We start from the raw sequence: 21111 nt of genomic DNA on the forward strand, positions 1-21111 counted from the left end.
AACTGTTATTTCCTTCTGACACACTACAACAAAAGATAGAAATAACTGACTTATTTTCTAAATATATACATATTTTCAGTTAATGTTTACCCTTTTTTCCCTGGGCAGAAAATGCAGTATGGGTGAAACAGTAAGCTTGTGCATTGTTTTCATAGTGTTTTTGTTTGGATCTTTTTGGAAACCCACTGTGAGTGATAACAGATATCTTACAACACAAAACACTCTGTAAGCAAGCGGGTCAGATACCCACATACTTTTTTGACTTTCAGACATCCACAATCCAGATTTAGTTTCTGATCCCATCTGCGGTCATTCCAGAACCCACACACAATGCACATTCGTTTTTGACAATGATTTGCTGATAGATTATCAAGACATATTTGCAAAATACAAACTGATTTTTACTGTGCAACTAATAATAATAACTTGAATAATACACATACATGTCAGTATGAAACTTCTACTGCAGAGACAAATTAACAATATCTCATAATTAAGTCTTTTAACAAAGGTTTGACAGGCTTGGTCTTATAAGTCCTTGCTCTATTAGGTCTGTACTTCAGGAAATTTAAAAGCTTAAGCAGGCCTATCATTCTTCATGTGCATGTACTTTCACAGTCAGTGTGCAATAACAAGACTGTCTTGACATTTACATAAGTGAGTTGTAGCTTTGGGGAACTGAGTGTGGTGAGTTGTGAATAATAGAGAAAGCACTATGTATAAGACAGCCAATTGACAACCTCAAAATTGAATATAACAGCCTAAATAACATTCTCACCTATTTCTAAACTATAATATATTTGCTATCAAACTGCACTAGGCAGACAGATTAAGATTAAGACAGATTAAATGGCTCTCCTTAGAAAAAACTTATTTAAAAAACCCTAAATATAGAGCTAGACCTTCTCCCTATATCCTTAAATGACAACATTTAGCTAATCAGACTGTGGAAAGATATTAGTATCTTGAGTTTTGACCTGTGAACATTGACCTTTGGCAGGACAGAAACCTGTTACAAGTGGTTCTCCTCCTCCCCTGACCCTACTTACATAAGTGTGCCAGATTTTAAAAGAGATGCACCCATCTGAGAGACACCGCACAGACAGCCTGCACCAACAGTGCCCTCAGCAAGGGCATCCAGAGTCACACCACCCACCGCAGTGTGCACTAAAAACCTCTCTTCCTCTGTCATTCACGTTCTCTCTCTTTTCCCACTCCCTTTACATGCATGTCTTCTCCTCTCATTCTTTCTCTCTGCTTTGCAAGTTGTGGCCTATATTTGGTGTTGGTGATGTAGGTCATGATAACTGATGATAAACCGGTAAAATTAGAGTTGTTTATTCCTTTGCACTACTGAATGATAGATGCACAGTATGTTGGTCTAATGTTTAAAATATCTATGATATATAGACAATAAAATGCAGAAATATATGCTAAAATATTTTAATGGGATTTAATTTGTCTCTATGCCTTGTTTTTAATAAAAATTTCAAAAAAATCCTCAAACAAGATTAATTACCTGATAAGTAATAATCTATATTGAAAAGATGTACAGATTATATATTGTATATTATAAAATATAGATATATTTTTCAGATAAAATGCACTACTGTTCAAAATTTGAGGTTTGGAATATTTTTTAATGTTTAATGTAAGTGTCTTATGCTCACCAAGGCTGCACTTATTTAAAAAATAAAAACAGTAACATTGTGATTGTATAATTAATTACCATTTAAAATAACTATTTTCTGTTTAAATATATTTTATAAAGTAATTTATTCCTGCAATGGCAATGCTGAATTTTCAGCAGTCACTATTATGTCTTCAGTCTTCAGTGTCACATGATCTTTCAGAAATCATTATATGTTGATTTATCAATGTTGAAAGCAGCTGGGTTGATTGTTTTTAACAATGCTACTTTTTTTCAAGATTAGAAAATTCAGAATAACAGCCTTAATCTGAAACGGAACAATTATAAAATGTCTTTACTATCACTTCTGATCACTTCGATGTATCCTTTTAGAATAAAAGTAGGACAATTCATTTGTTTAAAAAAATAAAAAGTGTGTTTTTCCTCCTGGTCACATTCGGATTAAGTACAAGCAAGTTAAAAATAAAACAATATGCCAGTAGACACATACAAAATCAAAATACATTTAAGTTACAATCTTTGAAAGCAAATCATAATATCTTTAATGTTGTTTCTAAAGTAAATGTTTCTTGTTTTAGGGATTTTATTTTATATATCTCTTTAGATATTATATAAGAACATTTAATATGATAAAACATGTCAAAATCAGGGTGCATATTCTGTTTAGGACTCTATTTATAAGAATATATATTGCCGTTAATTTGCTTTAATCAGTATAGCACAAGACACTTGTGTAGTTCCTAGAATTTGGTTCCTAAAATCATTTTAAAACACAGTGCTAGAAAGTGTATGTGAGGAGACAGAGAGAAATAGAAATATAATAGGACTGTATGCCCTCAAAGAAATAAGAGGCAAAACATCATGGGAGCAGAAGGCGTGTTGTGTGTAACACAAAGTGACAGTAAAAAATAGAGAAAGAGGGTTTGCTGAAATGACTGTGGGCAGAGCATGGTTCAGAATGATGGTGTAAGACCCCTACTGGCTGAGGTATGAAATAAACACTTCATAGTAGGGATCTAACACATCACGGAAAGCCATTGCCAGCACTGCAGCCAACAGAGGGCACTAGCAACCATCCACAGCCTCTCTCTCTCTCTCTCTCTCTCTCTCTCTCTCTCTCTCTCTGCATTCTGTTCAGCTTGACTCATTCTGCCACCTGCAGCCCTCTGCAGAGATGACCCACCCTTCCTCTCACTAATACACTGCAGGGAACCATCAACTGTTCTTTCTATTGCCAGACCCAACACCCAGAGAGAGATTTCTGAACAGAATGGATATGTAAACCAGCATGCACATGCAAAAGAGCAAATAAATGATGATTTAAACCAATGATATATGATATAACACCATCAACTTGCTTTTAAATTGCTTTTCTTAATGCATTTGCTTCTGTACAATAATGACAGGTTAATGGATCGCTATAAGGCTACAAAACTCATTATTAGTATGCTCTGATATTTTTAGGAAAATCGATTCTGCATAATCTGTGTTGATAACCTTGTAAACAAAAAATTATGCAGATGCACATCGTCTCAAATTTGAGCTTTCGGGAATTTAGAGAACCTGCAGAGATAAATGGGGATGTTGTGAAACATTCGTCATTCATGCAATCTGTTTGTTGTGCTCTGCACCTCGGTTTCATAAAAAATGCATCCATCCTGAGGGACAGAAATCCAACAGTGACCTTAACAAAATGTTCAGGTCATTCTGTCTGATGAAACAGAAGCCAGCTGACACGCAGTTCATGCCTTGCAGCGTGCTGACAACAGGCTTAGCCGTTTACAGTCAGCTCACAATAAATAACACTGAAGCGATGATAGTGTCTGTATTTACCCACAGTCTGTACTATGACTCACTGTCTCTCACAATGCTGAAGCACTGACTCAAATCCATGATTCTGCCAAGCATATATTCTAATGAATAGCATACAAGAGCAGAAAAGGCTCATTTACTTTCCTGTGTTAACCTCGTACATTCTGCAAATATACTTGAGGTTGGCCCATAAACAACATATGACATTACTGCTTCAGCCAGCTGTGAATAACTGAAGCATAATCCATGTGACTCGAGATGAATAATACACGTGATATGCAGAAGAAAAAAGCAGGTGACATTCATGCACACAGACTGAGAAATAAGGTGATAGGTGATCCTGTTAAATCTTGATTTGCATGTAGATGTATCTATAAATGAGCACAGCATATTTTTCCCAAAAAATTTACAAACAACATAAAAAATGCATATGATACAAAATCGCATTTTAACACTTATAATGCATATAACTACTAAAATGTAAAAAAATGTATTTCATCTAAATATAAAAATTTGTGAGTTTTGAGGTTAATTGTGGTTATTTTGGTATGTATTATAATATATGACATTGTGTTATGTTTATTTATTTATTTTTTTGTCTATTTGTTAATGATTGGTTAGTGGGCACATGATGTGCATGTTGTTGCTATTTTATTATTATTATTATTATTATTATTATTATTATTATTATTATTATTATTATTATTATTATTATTAAATGAAATACTTATTGTAATTTGAACCTGTAGGCTAATTAAGTGAAATCATTCAATAAGCATTCACAGTTTTGCAATTATGAAATAGATGTAAATATTTATATGCCTGTATTTAAATCAAGAATAAATTTACCTTTCAGATTAATCTCTTCTAATCTGATTAAGCTATCCTTGGTTACTGAATTTTCAACTGAACTGACAAAATAGAATTTAAAATGAAATAGTTGATTTTGTATTTTACAATATTGAAACATTTAAGTATTAATAAGAATGACATGAAAAGTAATTTATATATTCTGTAAAAAGGCTTCTTGCCCCAGATAAGCTAGTAGCTAGTAGTAATAAGTACTAATAATTTTACATTTTTCTTTTACCCTTATGTTTGCAAATGCATCCTGCACATGCTGAAATATGTTAATAAACAGTCATTACTAATTATTAAAGAAGTCTGTAAAACTATACATTTCTGTTACAAGAAACCAAAAGCCTAAATGTCAAGTTTATAACTCTACAAAGAATAATGTCTGTCAAAATAAACACAAACTTCAGTAGTGCAGTCTCACTCGTGGGAAGTAAAATGCCATTGTGCCACTAGAGGAATCATTCCATCTTACAAGTTCAGAAGAGGGAGAAAGAGAGAGAATGAGACCTTGAAAGAACAAGAACCATAAGATATTGTTCAAAGCCGTATAGACCAATCATATGTAATTTCATCATAAGTGATGACAAACATATTAATTAAACAACAAATAAAAACATGCACAATAACATGAACTGGGTTGCACAGTACAGGGAAATGAGGATCAGTTGCTTTACACAGCATGAAATCTGCTGTGTGGTTTTCTCACAAAGTCAGCAGCATGTCCCTCTCATTAATGCATTGAGAGACTTCAATATAATTCAGGTGGGACTGCAGCACTCCAGCAGTCCAGAGACCCACAGACTTCTAATCCATCTATCTCCCTCAACCAGCCAGGCAAAGCGGAACCCAGTACTGACCCAATTGCACAGAAATTTACACAGGCCCTGATCCCTGTCCTCTGTCAAGGACTCTGGGGAAAAAGACTCAAGAGGCATAACTAACTATTAGACAAAACTACTAGAAACATGGAGCATAAGTCTGAGACCATTTCAAGACTCACAATAAACATACACATTTACATTTATGCATTTACACTTTTATCCATACATTAGCAGCATCACTGAACATGCAGAAAAAAGTGTGAGAAGTGTAAAACTAGAGCATTTAGTAACTTTTTTCACATGCAGAACTCCTTTTCAAAAACCTTTAAATAAAACCTCAACTCAAATCAGTATTCTAAGCAGTAGAATAATGAAGCTTATTAAACATCATTTAAATTCTCTTTGAAGACTGGGGAATAGCTGTTGCAACCTGCTTCAATCTGCAACTGCAGTTTAACTTCATTAAAGAGTTAGAATTAAAACAGATTTCTTTGATTAATTAATAATCAAATCATTAAAGATTGAGCACAATATGAGAGCATGGTACTAAGCCCTTGATGAGCTTGTATAGCAGTGAGGTGGCGCTGTCCAGCACTGCTGGTTCTGAAACTGCACAATGTACAAGCTTGAGGTATCCCAATTGTGGTAGTGATTGACACAAAAAAACTCCAATCATAAATGTGATAGAAATAATGTGAATTTAAAAAAAAAAAAAAGCTACTGCTTTTTTTATTTTAAATTAAGGAAATTGAAATAATTGATTTTTGGGTAAACTCAGTGTAAACACAGGCTTCATGCTGCAAGTTGCATCACATGTGCATGAACCATATTTTCAGCATAATATCAAGCTAGAAAAGTGAATGATGTTTTGCTTCACATCTACAATTTTTATTTTTATTTTTTTGCTTCACATCTAAACATGCGCTAATATTACACTATTAAAAAAAAAGCATGCATACAGTGAATATGCGAATAGTCCATATAAGTGTAATTTCAGTGACTTTATAAACTAAGGTCTTAAATAATGCTCACCTTCCCAGTGGTAGGAAGAGTTTGGGTTCGTGTAAAAGTATCTTCTCCATGAATGCTGATAAGTTCAGCCTCTGCAGGCGAAAATGGCGAAGGGAAAACCACCATGTCACTCTTCATTGTGTCCGAACTAAAACAAACGTCATATTGTTGTGTCGATTTGGAGTAGGACCAGCTTCCGTCTGGATGTGTGCTGATCACTGGAGCACTGTACCTGCTGAAACTGCCGTCTGTCCTGTAGCATTTAACTGCTATCAAACCCACAAGACTTAGTAAAAAAATTATTGTTACTGAGATAATAGCGATGAGCAGATACAGATTCAGATCTGAAAAACTCTCCTCTTTAACAGGAACTTCTCTGAATGATGTCTTTATGTCATCCAGACTCTCAACAACTACAACATCCATGGACATAGTCGCTGAGAGTGATGGCTCTCCATTATCAGACACTGTGATGAGAAGTGGGTGAGTTTTTAAGTCATTGTCACTCATTCGTCTCTTAGTCTTTATTTCTCCAGAGCTGCTTCCAATGCGGAAGAGATTCGTTCCTTTGGGTTCAGTTAGATGATAAGACAGAAGTGCGTTATATCCAGAGTCAGCATCAACAGCTCTGATCTTGGCTACAAAGTATCCCGCTTCAGCAGAGTAGGGAATGTTCTCACTATTAACTGATCCAGGTTCAGAATAAGGCGGTAAAATAACTGGACTGTTGTCATTCTCATCCAGAATAAACACATTTACAGTCGCATTACTGCTCAGAGGAGGAACACCAGAGTCTGTTGCCATGACTTGAAACTGGAATCTTTTTGTTTCTTCGTGATTAAATGACTGTAAACTGAATATTTCTCCACTTAAAGAGTTTATATTTATCAGTGTTGTTATAGGAACACTGGAGCTGGAACTGTCTAACAGTGAATATGAAAGTTCTGCGTTTTCACCATTGTCTGAATCATCAGCTGACACTTTTGTCACGAGACCTCCAGCTTGACCATTCTCACTTAGAAAAGCGTTAATAACGGGCGCGGGGAAATGTGGAGCATTGTCATTAACATCAGAGATATGTACAGTTATAACAGTGCTGCTGGAAAGTGGTGGGGTTCCTTCATCGACAGCTACAAGGGTTACATTATACTTTGAGATGTTTTCTCTGTCAAGCTGGCCTTCCAAAACGGCAGAGTAATAATTATTGTAGGAAGACTCAAGTTTGAAAGGTACATTTCCCAGTAGCTTACAACTCACTTTCCCATTCAGTCCACCATCCTTATCGGAAACTGTGACCAGAGCCACAGCAGTGCCAGTTTTTGCATCTTCCCTTAAAGAAGACAGCAGGGACGTTATTACTATTTCTGGTGCATTGTCATTAACATCTATGACTTCAATTAGTACTTTACAATTAACCGTCATCGGGGAAAGCCCCTTATCATGGGCCTCTATTCTAAGTTCATAAAAAGCTTTGTCCTCAAAATCTATATTTCCTTTTACCTTGAGCTCCCCTGAATCAGGGCTGATTGCAAATACATCAAGATTTTTTTCCTGACCATGACTGCTAAATAAATATGTTACCTCCCCATTTGGACCTTCATCCATGTCAGTGGCATTGAGTTTGATAATCTTAGTTCCTTTTGGTGTGTTTTCTGTCACATGGACTTTATAAAGAGAACTGCTAAACACTGGAGCATTATCATTAATATCTAAAACATTGACAATTATTTGCAATGTGCCCGACCTGGGTGGCTTCCCTCCATCAAAAGAAGTCAATATTAGTCTAATTACAGGTTCTTTCTCTCTATCTAAAGCTTTTCGAAGGATTAGCTCTGCAGCCATCCCATGTTCACCACCCTGGTTTACTTCTAATGAGAAATGTTCATTAGAACTCAGTTTGTAGCTTTTAATAGAGAAAGTCCCTACGTCTTCATCCACTGCATTGATCAAGGAAAATGTAGCTCCTGGCTGCACTGATTCAGAGATATTCAAAATTTGAGTTTCAACAGGGAATACAGGAGAATTGTCATTCACATCATTAACATTAACTATCACTCTACTCAGACTGAGAGGATGGTTTACTATCGCCTCAAAATTTAAGGAACAGGATGGAGTATTAGGACACAGTTGCTCGCGGTCAATTCTTTCAGCAACGTACAAGACGCCAGATTTCAGATTCACATCAAAATACCTCGTCCTCGTGCCGAACACAAGCTGAAATGCGCGCGATTCCAAATCCTGGACGTTTAAATTCATGTCCTTCACCAAATTTCCGACGACAGTTCCGCTATTTACTTCCTCAGACACGGAGTAGACAATCTGTGCATCCACTGGCACAGAAACACATATCACGAGCCAGAGGAAAGTAATATGTGGGAACCTTATGTCCTTCCTGTTTGCCATCCTTCCGTTTGAGATGGCAACGTGGTTAAAACAATACAAAGGTGATCAAAGGAACATCAAACTCTGTAGACACAATGAAGAATGAGACTCACGAAAACACGCCACGAAAAGCATCCAGACCGTGACGCTCGGTTATTGCACGTCACTCAGCGAAATCGTAGGCGGAGTTTAGACGATATGGAAATTATTAAAGTTAAGCGGTCTACAGTGACACCATGCGGAGAACATAAATATACAACACCACTAAAAAAAAAAAAAAAAAAAAAAAAAAACACGTATTGTAAATTAGAATAACACCAAAGGAGCTTTGCTAGTCTGCAGAAGTCTGAATAATCTATACCTATATCAACACAGAAGCACAACAAACGCGCAGGAGTTCAGAATATAGTAGGCTAAGTCAGAACAGCATACAGTTAAGTATTGTGTTTGAGTACTGTATTAGTTATTAAAACATTCAGGCGAACTGTTAATGTTAGAGAAAGCATTAGAAACCTTTATTTATTTATTTATTTTTATTTATTTTTTTCTCGTATTATGAAACTGGATACTCTGAATACATTTGCAACACACTTAAAGTGTACCCAGAATCCTTTGAAATTACTTTGCTAAATGTTGAAAACATTAGTTTATTGAAAAAGTGTATTTGATTGATTTAATCAATACATAAGAAGAAATTACACGCCATACTCTTTATAAAAGTGTATAAGTGATAAGTGAGACAAACCTCCTGTGTTGCGAAAAATTATAGAAATTAATATACAGATGTTAAAGTTCTGCTAAAAGAGCACAAGATTGAGCAGAGACCGATATGCAAGCAGAAAACTAGCAGACTGTGTGTACACATTCGTGTGAACATGCACAATTGCCTATACAACTGAAAAATAAGAGGCCACAATGCCCTAAATTATGGCCTTTGGAATGAAATGTGAAGTTGAAATGTTCCATGTACTAAAATCACAAATTTACTTGATAAAGTAGAAAAGCTTTACTAAGCTACAAAAAGTTCACTTGATGTTTTTGAACTGTGAAATTTATGTTTTATCTTACCTTGGTAGTGCTTGGAAGTGTTTGAGTCCTATCAAAAGTGTCTCCTTCATTAATGCTGATTAGCTCTGCATCTGGCAGTGGAAAGGTCGAAGGAAACACGACTACATCACTCTTTATTGTGTCTGAACTGAAACACACATCGTACTGTTGTGTGGATTTAGAGAAGGACCAGCTTCCGTCTGGATGTGTGCTGATCACTGGAGCGCTGTACCTGCTGAAACTGCCGTCTGTCCTGTAGCATTTAGCTGCTATCAAACCCACCAGACTCAGTAAAAAGATGACTGATACTGAGACAATAGCGATGAGCAGATACAGATTCAGATCTGAAAAACTCTCCTCTTTAACAGGAACTTCTCTGAATGATGTCTCTATGTCATCTAGACTCTCAACGACTACAACATCCATGGACATAGTCGCTGAGAGTGATGGCTCTCCATTATCAGACACTGTGATGAGAAGTGGGTGAGTTTTTAAGTCATTGTCACTCATTCGTCTCTTAGTCTTTATTTCTCCAGAGCTGCTTCCAATGCGGAAAAGATTTGTTCCTTTGGGTTCAGTTAGATGATAAGACAGAAGTGCGTTATATCCAGAGTCAGCATCAACAGCTCTGATCTTGGCTACAAAGTATCCCGCTTCAGCAGAGTAGGGAATGTTCTCACTATTAACTGATCCAGGTTCAGAATAAGGCGGTAAAATAACTGGACTGTTGTCATTCTCATCCAGAATAAACACATTTACAGTCGCATTACTGCTCAGAGGAGGAACACCAGAGTCTGTTGCCATGACTTGAAACTGGAATCTTTTTGTTTCTTCATGATTAAATGACTGTAAACTGAATATTTCTCCACTTAAAGAGTTTATATTTATCAGTGTTGTTATAGGAACACTGGAGCTGGAACTGTCTAACAGTGAATATGAAAGTTCTGCGTTTTCACCAGTGTCTGAATCATCAGCTGACACTTTTGTCACGAGTCCTCCAGCTTGACCATTCTCACTTAGAAAAGCATTAATAACGGGCGCGTGGAAATGTGGAGCATTGTCATTAACATCAGAGATATGTACAGTTATAACAGTGCTGCTGGAAAGAGACAGAGTTCCTTCATCTGCAGCTGTAATTGTGATGTTATACAGAGAAACATTCTCTCTGTCCAGAGGTCCATCTACCACTAGAGAATAGTGATTGTTATATGACATCTCCAGTTTGAAAGGAAACGAGCCTTTCAGAGCACAGTGTACAATGCCATTTTTACCTCCATCTTTATCAGACACCGTGACTAAAGCAACTGCAGTTCCTGACTTTGTGTCTTCTTTCAGACTTCCCAACAGAGTCGTCACAATTATCTCAGGTGCATTATCATTTTCATCCATAACTTCAATTAAAACTTTACATTGTGTGCTCTTTGGTGGGCTGCCTTTATCTCTCGCCTGAACTCGCAATTCAATTGCAGCATTTATCTCATGGTCTATTTGACCATTCACAACAATGTCCCCAGTTTCAGGAACCACAGTGAATAGACTTTGCTTTTTTATGTTTCCATGTTCAGCTATTGAGTAAATAATGTCACTGTTGGTGCCCTCATCCAAATCAGTAGCAGTCAAAGAGATGATTCTTGTACCAACAGAAACACTTTCTCTCACCTTTATCTTGTACAATGGTTTGCTGAAGACAGGCTTGTTGTCATTTATATCAATTACATTAACTATTACACTTAATGTGCCAGACTTTGCAGGTTTTCCTCCATCAACCGCTGTCAGTACAAGAGGAATTACCGATTGTTTTTCACGATCTAAAGGTTTTTGGAGCACTAATTCAGCAGAAACACTCTGCTCTTCAGTTTGCACGTCAATAGAAAAGTGTTCATTCTTGCTCAGTTTGTAGTCTTTCAGTGCATTAATGCCAATGTCGTTATCTTCAGCTACAGGAAGATGAAATCTCTCCCCCGGAAAAACATCCTCTGTAATGTTTATCGTTATAACGCTGTCCACAAAATATGGAGCAATATCATTAACATCCAGAACATTAATTTCAATTCGATAAAGACTATGAGGATTTTGAACAACAGCTTCCACATTAAGAGCACACTGCTGAAGAGCGAAGCATAACTCCTCCCGGTCAATTCTTTCATTCACAAACAACGCTCCCGTTTTTAAATTCACATCAAAATATTTCCTGTTGGATCCAGACACAAGCTGCAAGATACGAGGTTCCAGCTCCTGAACACTGATCTTGAGATCCTTTGCTATATTTCCAACAACAGTTCCCTTATTTACTTCCTCCGAGACCGAATAGATAATCTTGCCGCATGAAGATCGCCATAAACAAAAATGCAGAGCTGTTATGACGCACAAATATCTTAAGATATCCATAACTGTCCTCGAAGCCTCAAATATTAATCTGATTTTAAAAAAGGTAGTTTTATTTTATTTATTTTTTGTCTTGCTGCTGCCAGAACATTAGTCTCTGAAGCCTGTATAATGCCTTATCATTTCCACATGACAGTGTAGTCTATATGTGGTTGCTCTTCCACTGTAAGGGAGGGGCCTCATTTTAATAAAAGGAGTGCTTCGAATTCGTGGTCTGCAGCGACATTGCGCGTTTTAACTGCATAATTACTGAAGATATTTTCTTTAAATAGCAATTTTCCACCCTATGAATGTATGCTTTAAAAGAATGGAATTTGTTAATTGCAAATTATGAATGCAATCAACACACTTACTGTAAATATTTGTAAATATCCTCAGCACTTGTTAAAGAGGGAATACATTATGTTGGTTAATTCGTACAAAATACATGTCTCAACATCTAACCGTGATGACCAAAATGTACGGAAAGAAAAGCGAGGACGAAATGTTCATTGTCCATGGTGCTGAAAACTGTTAGGAAAACACCACCTTAAGACTTCGATATTGTGTTTGTTATTCATAAAGCGCATTTAATTGCATTTTGTCTATTACCATTTATTTATACTTGACTATTCAGTCACTTAATATTAGCAAATACGACAAAGGCAATGGAATGTCGTTCAGCGAAATTAACTAAAATAAGCGACAGCAACAGCTTGACTCAAATCGAAGGTAATTTCAAATCCAATGCATCAACTACTCTAACAATAAATTAGTAAATAAACAACAAAAATACTTATATAATCTCCAAAGAATTTAAATCTTTATTATTATTATTATATTTTTTTTTACAGAACTAGGGTTCTAAAATCGTCTTACCTTCTCAGTACTCGGAAGAGTTTGAGTTCGCGTAAAAGTATCTTCTCCATTAATGCTGATCAACTCCGCTTCTGCTGGCGGAAACGGTGAAGGGAAAACGACTACATCACTCTTTATTGTGTCTGAACTGAAACAAACGTCGTACTGTTGAGTGGATTTAGAGAAGGACCAGCTTCCGTCTGGATGTGTGCTGATCACTGGAGCACTGTACCTGCTGAAACTGCCGTCTGTCCTGTAGCATTTAGCTGCTATCAAACCCACCAGACTCAGTAAAAAGATGACTGATACTGAGACAATAGCGATGAGCAGATACAGATTCAGATCTGAAAAACTCTCCTCTTTAACAGGAACTTCTCTGAATGATGTCTTTATGTCATCCAGACTCTCAACAACTACAACATCCATGGACATAGTCGCTGAGAGTGATGGCTCTCCATTATCAGACACTGTGATGAGAAGTGGGTGAGTTTTTAAGTCATTGTCACTCATTCGTCTCTTAGTCTTTATTTCTCCAGTGCTGCTTCCAATGCGGAAGAGATTCGTTCCTTTGGGTTCAGTTAGATGATAAGACAGAAGTGCGTTATATCCAGAGTCAGCATCAACAGCTCTGATCTTGGCTACAAAGTATCCCGCTTCAGCAGAGTAGGGAATGTTCTCACTATTAACTGATCCAGGTTCAGAATAAGGCGGTAAAATAACTGGACTGTTGTCATTCTCATCCAGAATAAACACATTTACAGTCGCATTACTGCTCAGAGGAGGAACGCCAGAGTCTGTTGCCATAACTTGAAACTGGAATCTTTTTGTTTCTTCGTGATTAAATGACTGTAAACTGAATATTTCTCCACTTAAAGAGTTTATATTTATCAGTGTTGTTATAGGAACACTGGAGCTGGAACTGTCTAACAGTGAATATGAAAGTTCTGCGTTTTCACCAGTGTCTGAATCATCAGCTGACACTTTTGTCACGAGACCTCCAGCTTGACCATTCTCACTTAGAAAAGCATTAATAACGGGCGCGGGGAAATGTGGAGCATTGTCATTAACATCAGAGATATGTACAGTTATAACAGAGCTGCTGGAAAGAGACGGAGTTCCTTCATCTGCAGCTGTAATTGTGATGTTATACAGAGAAACACTCTCTCTGTCCAGGTGTCCATCTACCACTAGAGAATAGTGATTGTTATATGACGTCTCCAGTTTGAAAGGAAACGAGCCTTTCAGAGCACAGTGTACAATGCCATTTTTACCTCCATCTTTATCAGACACCGTGACTAAAGCAACTGCAGTTCCTGATTTTGTGCCTTCTTTCACACTCTCAAGAAGTGAAGTCACAGTTATTTCTGGTGCATTGTCATTTTCATCGACAACTTCTATTAAAATTTTACATTGTGTGCTCCTCGGTGGGCTGCCTTTATCTTTCGCTTGCACTCGTAACTCAATCGCTGGATTTTCCTCGTAATCTATCTGCCCTTTTACTACAATATCACCAGTCTCAGGGATAATGGTAAATAGGTCTTGCTTTTTCATATGATCAACAATCGAGTACTGAATTTCGCGGTTTATTCCTTCATCCAAATCAGAAGCAAACACGGATAAAATTGTTGTACCAGTAGCAACATTTTCCCTCAATTTGACTTTGTAAAGAGGTTGACTAAACACTGGATTATTGTCATTGACATCCATGACGTTTATAAAAATATTTAATGTTCCCGATTTAGGTGGCTTTCCTCCATCTACTCCAGTGAGAACTAACTTAATTGTCGCTTGCTTCTCTCGATCTAAAGCTTTGTTCAGCACTAACTCAGCAGACACACTCTGGTCTTCACTCTGTGTATCTAGACTGAAATGTTCATTCGGACTCAGTTTGTACTCTTTCAGCGAATTACTGCCAACATCAGAGTCCTCGGCTGCAGGGAGAGGAAATCTCTCTCCAGGGCTTGCGTTTTCACTAATATTCAAAGTAAATTCTTTAACAGGAAAATGTGGCGCATTGTCGTTTATATCCAAGATCTTAATCTCCACTCTGTAAAGATGATGAGGATTTTTTGCAAGGGCCTCTATATTCAAAGAGCATTTCTGATTCGACAAACATAACTCTTCGCGGTCAATTCTTTCATTAACAAACAGAGCGCCAGTTTTTCAGATTAACATCAAAATATTTCTTATTTGATCCAGTCACAATCTCAAACATACGAGATTCCAGTTCATGAACATTTAAGTTCAGGTCTCTCGCTATATTGCCGACAACTGTCCCCTTATTTACCTCTTCCGGTACGGAATAGACGATCTGAGCAAACGCAGAATCCAACATAAAAAGGAAAAATATCAATCCACATTTGAAATTTTCCAAAAAGCCCATGATGGTCATTTACTTCCGGCTTGTGGACAGGCAAAAATATAAACGCAAGATAATCTAATAGTTCTTTTTGCATTCAGAAAATACGAGACGAAATAGAGACCATCATGTCTCAACTGCAGATACACTAACACTAAGATTCTGAGAGAGAGAGAGAGAGAGAGAGAGAGACTTCAGAGTAAAGACTGAACCTTTATCTTACGGTCTGTAGTGACACCATGTGCTGAAGCTATGCCATAACCTACTTGAAAAAAATATATTTACAAAAACTTTAAAGTGAGAAACAGCAGTGATACAACCACCATATTAATATTAAAAGTAATCCAGTGCAGAAAAGCAAAGCAAAAATAGCCTACACAACCGTTATTATTTAGGCTTATAGCAGCATCAAGACATGAATAATGCAATAAGACGGGAAGGAGACAGACTAAGACTTGACTGTCTTGACACAGCCTACAGAGGTACTGTTTCGTAAAGTTGTATTATTATTATTATTATTATTATTATTATTATTATTATTATATATTTAGGCTACATTAATTCTAAACACAGTGTTTAATATAATGCATTTATATGTGAAAAGCATTTCAAAACATCCCAGGAACCGATTAATTTAACGCAGGCTATTTGTCTAGACCCCAGTGACAGGTTTAGGGGTGGGTTTAGGTGTAGGTCACTCGTACAAATTCATACGATTTAGCCACTTCTTAAAATGTGTACGAATTGCCGTGAGATCAGGGTAAAAATATGCAACTATTGCAGGTTTTTGGGCAAATTGGCAACATTTGCAGCATACTTAAGCCACACTGAGGGATGTGGTTAGGCGTGAAGCTTACTTTTTATTACAAATTACACGTTTTCCTTAGAATCACATTTTGCAAGTTCTAAAAAAACTACAACTTATTTGCAACATATTTTATGGGCCTATAAGATTTCTCGTGATACCGCGTTGAATTGATCAAAGTACGTTACTCAAAAAACATAAAATAGCCTCAATTAAAATTAAAATGAATCAGAACAAAGTTAAAATAGGATAATTGAAAGCAAGACAACCACGTGGTAAATACCAAACCCCCTATTATGGCAACTGTTAGAAATAATTTCGAACAGTTGAGAACAATAATTCACCTCGAAAATTATTCAACAATTAATTTCCAACGATCTTACCTTCCCAGTAGGAAGAGTTAATAGTTACTCAAAAATTAAATGTCGACGCAATCACTACTAATCAACAACAAATAATAATAATAAATAAACGAATCAACAACAACAACAAAAAAAGTGTTATTTAAGAAATATATTATATAAGAGGGGAAATACATCATTTTCGCTGTCCGTGGTACTGATGTGATTTACAAAATACTATGGTAAAGAAAAAATAAAAATGAAATAAACAACAGCATGATATCACAAGGTAATGTTACAACATAGAAAGAAAGAAAGAAAGAAAGAAAGAAAGAAAGAAAGAAAGAAAGAAAGAAAGAAAGAAAGAAAGAAAGAAAGAAAGAAAGAAAGAAAGAAAGAAATGGTCTATAAATATATACACTTAGTGTACAAAAGTCAAGTCAAAACTGCACAGTGATACGAATAAAAATACGCCAGAGCCACAAGAGGCTGAAATAACCTGCACAACTTAAACGTATTATCTTAACAACTAGCGAAAATGCTTATTAATATTTCGGCTGTGAATAGCGTCCAGTATTTTACTTATCTTGTGCTTGTTATTGTAGCCTGCGCATAATTTTGTTTACATTTTTTTTTTAAAACTTAAAAAATACAGAAAATGTAGTTAAATGGCCTTATAAAAAAATCTAATTAATTGTTTCTCAAATATTAATTTTACAAATCTTGGGTAAAAGTACAAGTGAAATGCACTACAGAAGCAAGCAACAGTTTCTTACCTTCTCAGTACTCGGAAGGGTTTGCGTGCGCGTAAAAGTATCTTCTCCATTGATGCTGATCAGTTCTGCGTCTGCTGGAGGAAACGGCGAGGGGAAAACGACTACATCACTCTTTATTGTGTCCGAACTAAAACACACATCGTACTGTTGAGTGGATTTAGAGAAGGACCAGCTTCCGTCTGGATGTGTGCTGATCACTGGAGCGCTGTACCTGCTGAAACTGCCGTCTGTCCTGTAGCATTTAGCTGCTATCAAACCCATCAGACTCAGTAAAAAGATGACTGATACTGAGACAATAGCGATGAGCAGATACAGATTCAGATCTGAAAAACTCTCCTCTTTAACAGGAACTTCTCTGAATGATGTCTTTATGTCATCCAGACTCTCAACGACTACAACATCCATGGACATAGTCGCTGAGAGTGATGGCTCTCCATTATCAGACACTGTGATGAGAAGTGGGTGAGTTTTTAAGTCATTGTCACTCATTCGTCTCTTAGTCTTTATTTCTCCAGAGCTGCTTCCAATGCGGAAGAGATTCGTTCCTTTGGGTTCAGTTAGATGATAAGACAGAAGTGCGTTATATCCAGAGTCAGCATCAACAGCTCTGATCTTGGCTACAAAGTATCCCGCTTCAGCAGAGTAGGGAATGTTCTCACTATTAACTGATCCAGGTTCAGAATAAGGCGGTAAAATAACTGGACTGTTGTCATTCTCATCCAGAATAAACACATTTACAGTCGCATTGCTGCTCAGAGGAGGAACACCAGAGTCTGTTGCCATAACTTGAAACTGGAATATTTTTGTTTCTTCGTGATTAAATGACTGTAAACTGAATATTTCTCCACTTAAAGAGTTTATATTTATCAGAGTTGTTATAGGAACACTGGAGCTGGAACTGTCTAACAGTGAATATGAAAGTTCTGCGTTTTCACCAGTGTCTGAATCATCAGCTGACACTTTTGTCACGAGTCCTCCAGCTTGACCATTCTCACTTAGAAAAGCGTTAATAACGGGCGCGGGGAAATGTGGAGCATTGTCATTAACATCAGAGATATGAACAGTTATAACAGTGCTGCTGGAAAGAGACGGAGTTCCTTCATCTGCAGCTGTGATTGTGATGTTATACAGAGAAACACTCTCTCTGTCCAGAGGTCCATCTACCACTAGAGAATAGTGATTGTTATATGACGTCTCTAGTTTGAAAGGAAAAGAGCCCTTCAGAGCACAGTGTACAATGCCATTTTTACCTCCATCTTTATCAGACACCGTGACTAAAGCAACTGCAGTTCCTGATTTTGCATCTTCTTTCACACTTTCCAACAGAGGAGTCGTCACTATCTCTGGCACGTTGTCATTCTCATCTACAACTTCTATTAAAACTTTACAGTGTGTACTTTTAGGAGGAACGCCTTTATCTCTAGCCTGAACGCGCAGTTCAATTGCAGAGTCTTCTTCATAGTCAATTTGTCCTTGAACAGCGATTTCCCCCGATTCTGAATTAATTGTAAACCGGTTTGTTTCATCTGTATTTTCATGGCCAAGAAATGAATATTGAATTTCACTATTTATGCCCTCATCCAAATCACTGGCAGAAACAGAGATTATTTTGGCTCCAATCATTGTGTTTTCTTTCACTTTGACTTTATACAAAGGTTTGCTGAAAATAGGTTTATTATCGTTTACATCCATGATATTAACAGCAATACTCACTGTTCCAGATTTAGGAGGTTTTCCTCCGTCAATAGCAGTGATTATTAAGTGCATAACAGCTTGTTTTTCTCTGTCTAAAGATTTCTGTAGCACTAATTCAGCCAACATACTCTTTTGACCACTATGAATATCTAAAGTAAAATATTGATTTGAACCGAGTTTGTAGTCTTTCAGAGAATTACTGCCAACATCTGAATCTTTTGCAATCGGAAGAGGAAATCTGTCTCCTTCATTAGCTATCTCTGTAACATTAACAACATACATGCTTTCTGGAAAAAAGGGAGCATTGTCATTGACATCCAAAATTATAATTTCAATCCGGTAAAGTCTGTGCGGATTTTGAGCAAGAGCCTCTAGATTTAACGCACATTTCTGATTGCTGCCACACAGCTCCTCACGATCGATCCGGTCTTTGACAAACAGCGAGCCCGTTTTCATATTTACATCAAAATACTTTGCATTTGATCCAGGCATAATCTGAAACTTGCGTGATTCTAGTTCCTGAGCACTGATCTTCAGGTCTTTTGCTATATTCCCGATCACAGTTCCCTTATTTACCTCCTCGGAGACGGAATAGACAATCTGACCAAGCGAAGATTTCCATAAAGATAGAAATAAAACGATCCAGAAACCGTAAGATTCTGTTAGATCCATGATTGTGCACAAGAATATCCTGCGATTATTTACCGTAAAAGCTATTAAAACAACTAAACAGATCTCTCTAGACACAATCCGACATCACGACGCAGTAGCTAATGTAAGCCTTGGTTATTTACACGCCTTCAAACGCATTTCCTCTCGTTCTCATGCTGTAAAGGAGGAGCTCAGATAACTCTCAAAGTCACGGTCTGCAGTGCCACCACGTGTTGTAAAAGTGGAGAGTCAATAAGATGCTACTTGATTTAGTTTTCTGTAAAAAAAGAAAAGAAAAGTAAACTAAAGGTGTCACCATACTCAAACTGTAAAATATAATCATTAGTGTCAACTCAATCATTATAATAAACAACTAATAATAATAATAAACATGAATTAACTAAAAAAACTGTGTACTGTTCAAGGAAATATATGAAGTGAAAAGGAAAATAAGTTACATTCGCTGTCCGTGGTACTGAAGTGATTTACTAAATATTACAGTTAAGCAGTAAAAGAAAGAAAGAAAGAAAGAAAGAAAGAAAGAAAGAAGAAAGAAAGAAAGAAAGAAAGAAAGAAAGAAATAGTCGTATGCACTTAAGGTACAAAAGCCAAGTCAAAGAGAAATTAGAAACTCAGTACAAGCCAATCAAACTTTAACATGAAAAAAGTTGCACAGTGATACGAATAAAAATACGCCAGAGCCACGAGATGCTGTAATAACCTGCAAAACTAAAACGTATCATCTTAATAACTGGCGAAAGAATTAAAGCAATATTTCGACTTTGTCAATAGCGTCCAGTATTTTACTTTTTAACGTTCTTTGTTTAAACGCATTTATTATTATTATTTTAAAATGCTTATTTTTTTTTAATTAATAATACTTTATTTATTTTATAAACATATAAACTTAAAAAGAAAGAAAAACAGTTAAAAGGGCTTAGAAAATAATCGTGTATCAAATTTTAATTTTACAAATCTAGGTTAAAGTACAAGTGAAATGCACTACAGAAGCAAGTAACAATGTCTTACCTTCTCAGTGCTCGGAAGGGTTTGCGTGCGCGTAAAAGTATCTTCTCCATTAATACTGATCAGTTCTGCGTCTGCTGGCGGAAACGGTGAGGGGAAAACGACTACATCACTCTTTATTGTGTCTGAACTGAAACACACATCGTACTGTTGAGTGGATTTAGAGAAGGACCAGCTTCCGTCTGGATGTGTGCTGATCACTGGAGCGCTGTACCTGCTGAAACTGCCGTCTGTCCTGTAGCATTTAGCTGCTATCAAACCGACCAGACTCAGTAAAAGATGACTGATACTGAGACGATAGCGATGAGCAGATACAGATTCAGATCTGAAAAACTCTCCTCTTTAACAAGAACTTCTCTGAATGATGTCTTTATGTCATCCAGACTCTCAACGACTACAACATCCATAGACATAGTCCGCTGAGAGTGATGGCTCTCCATTATCAGACACTGTGATGAGAAGTGGGTGAGTTTTTAAGTCATTGTCACTCATTCGTCTCTTAGTCTTTATTTCTCCAGAGCTGCTTCCAATGCGGAAGAGATTCGTTCCTTTGGGTTCAGTTAGATGATAAGACAGAAGTGCGTTATATCCAGAGTCAGCATCAACAGCTCTGATCTTGGCTACAAAGTATCCCGCTTCAGCAGAGTAGGGAAT

At 36.8% G+C, this 21111-nt stretch overlaps 1 protein-coding gene and 1 pseudogene across 2 annotated transcripts in view; both read right to left on the reverse strand.

Annotated features, from left to right (window-relative positions):
- Positions 1-12377, reverse strand: part of LOC113093105 (protocadherin alpha-C2-like) — a 36712-nt gene extending 24335 nt beyond the window's left edge. The window contains exon 1 of one of the 2 annotated variants that reach the window (XM_026258950.1): positions 9604-12377. In XM_026258950.1, coding sequence (XP_026114735.1) covers positions 9604-11970 — 2367 coding nt within the window. In that variant the 5' untranslated portion in view covers positions 11971-12377. The other variant, XM_026258949.1, reaches the window with a different exon arrangement.
- A 418-nt stretch (positions 12378-12795) lies between these two features.
- Positions 12796-15325, reverse strand: LOC113093106 (protocadherin alpha-2-like; annotated as a pseudogene).
- Positions 15326-21111: the final 5786 nt, after the last annotated feature.

This window comes from Carassius auratus, unplaced genomic scaffold, assembly GCF_003368295.1.
Source record: "Carassius auratus strain Wakin unplaced genomic scaffold, ASM336829v1 scaf_tig00214865, whole genome shotgun sequence".
NCBI lineage: Eukaryota > Metazoa > Chordata > Actinopteri > Cypriniformes > Cyprinidae > Carassius > Carassius auratus.